Below are 1,190 nucleotides of genomic sequence, written 5' to 3'. Positions count from 1 at the left end.
GCCGATAACTAGATCATCTAAAGTGAAATCAGTTTGTATTCAAAGACAATCCTCTTCAGTTTTGTGTCCATCTTCTTCTCCACTGGTGCAGCAACAGGGCTCCTCCTCATCTCCTCAAACCAGATCACCATCCTCTCCTGTCCTTTTATCATTACCAGCTTCTCCCTCTGGCTCCCCATCCAGCTCCTCCTCTATTCCTCACTCTCAGTTATCTTCGCATCAAAACTCACCCACTCCTTCCCTCTCCTGTCCTGTATCAGTATCATTTACTAAAGACCAAGTCACAAGATCAAGAGGACATATCCTTAAAAGATCATCACTCAATGGGTCTACTAGTGGTCCTTCTCATATTATAGGAAGTGGGTCCTCCCGTCAGTTTGGTAATACCAGTAAAGTATCAGGAGGTGGTCCTGTTAATAAAGATACTGGTACTGCTGGAGCCAGTGGGAGAGGAGGGAGGGCTAAGAGGAACAGTGACAGTTTTAATGGAGACTCACAGTCTTCAGATGAGAGGAGGCCAAAGAAGAGAAGAGGTGTTGTATCTGATGAGGTCAGACCTCCTAATATAGTAGACTGGTCTTGTGCCCTCTGTAATCTTGGTAATAATGCTAGTGAGCTCAGTTATCTGTATGGACCTTTAAACAATGTTAACAACAGAACTGAAGGTACAGTCTATGTGCATGTATCATGTATGCTTGCTATGCTATAGTGTAAATTTCTTATTTTGTTTTAAATGTGTACGTATTATGTATAGATGTATGGACTCATTGGAAGTGTGCAGTGTGGGCATCAGGTGTATATTTTGATGGTGATGAGCTAAAAGGATTATCTGAAGCTATTGAAGAAGGACAATCATTAGTAAGTCTCTCATTATTAGTATACAGTGTTGGTTTATCTCACTCTCTCTCTTTCTCAGGTTTGTTGTAAGTGTAATAAATCTGGTGCTACAATTATATGTCATCTTCACTCTTGCAAGAGACCTTATCATTATCCTTGTGCTCTACAAGAAGGGTAGTATCATTGTCAGTGATCCAATGGTTATAAATACTGGATATACATGTACACCTAGGCACTTGGCAGTTGGCATTAGTAAAATAGTGTAATAATATATCATATACATATTTGTTGATGGTTTACTAAAATGTTTTATTCTTTTATTTGTTAGGTTGTCATTTCAATCAGAGTCAGTT

At 39.4% G+C, this 1,190-nt stretch overlaps 1 protein-coding gene across 1 annotated transcript; it reads left to right on the top strand.

The window, feature by feature from the left end:
* Positions 1–208: 208 nt before the first annotated feature.
* LOC105316330 (PHD finger protein 6-like) lies at positions 209–1,011 on the top strand (the record flags this gene model as incomplete). The annotated part of the gene is made up of 3 exons (XM_011411162.1): positions 209–665; positions 755–858; positions 917–1,011. Coding segments are annotated over 3 exons (656 nt in total), but the record flags the coding sequence as incomplete, so codon positions are not given.
* Between the last annotated feature and the right edge of the window lie 179 nt (positions 1,012–1,190).

This window comes from Amphimedon queenslandica, unplaced genomic scaffold (genome assembly GCF_000090795.2).
Source record: "Amphimedon queenslandica unplaced genomic scaffold, v1.1 AMPQUscaffold_1608_Cont26384, whole genome shotgun sequence".
NCBI classification, from domain to species: Eukaryota; Metazoa; Porifera; class Demospongiae; order Haplosclerida; family Niphatidae; genus Amphimedon; species Amphimedon queenslandica.
This window is presented reverse-complemented; position numbering and strand designations above follow the sequence as displayed.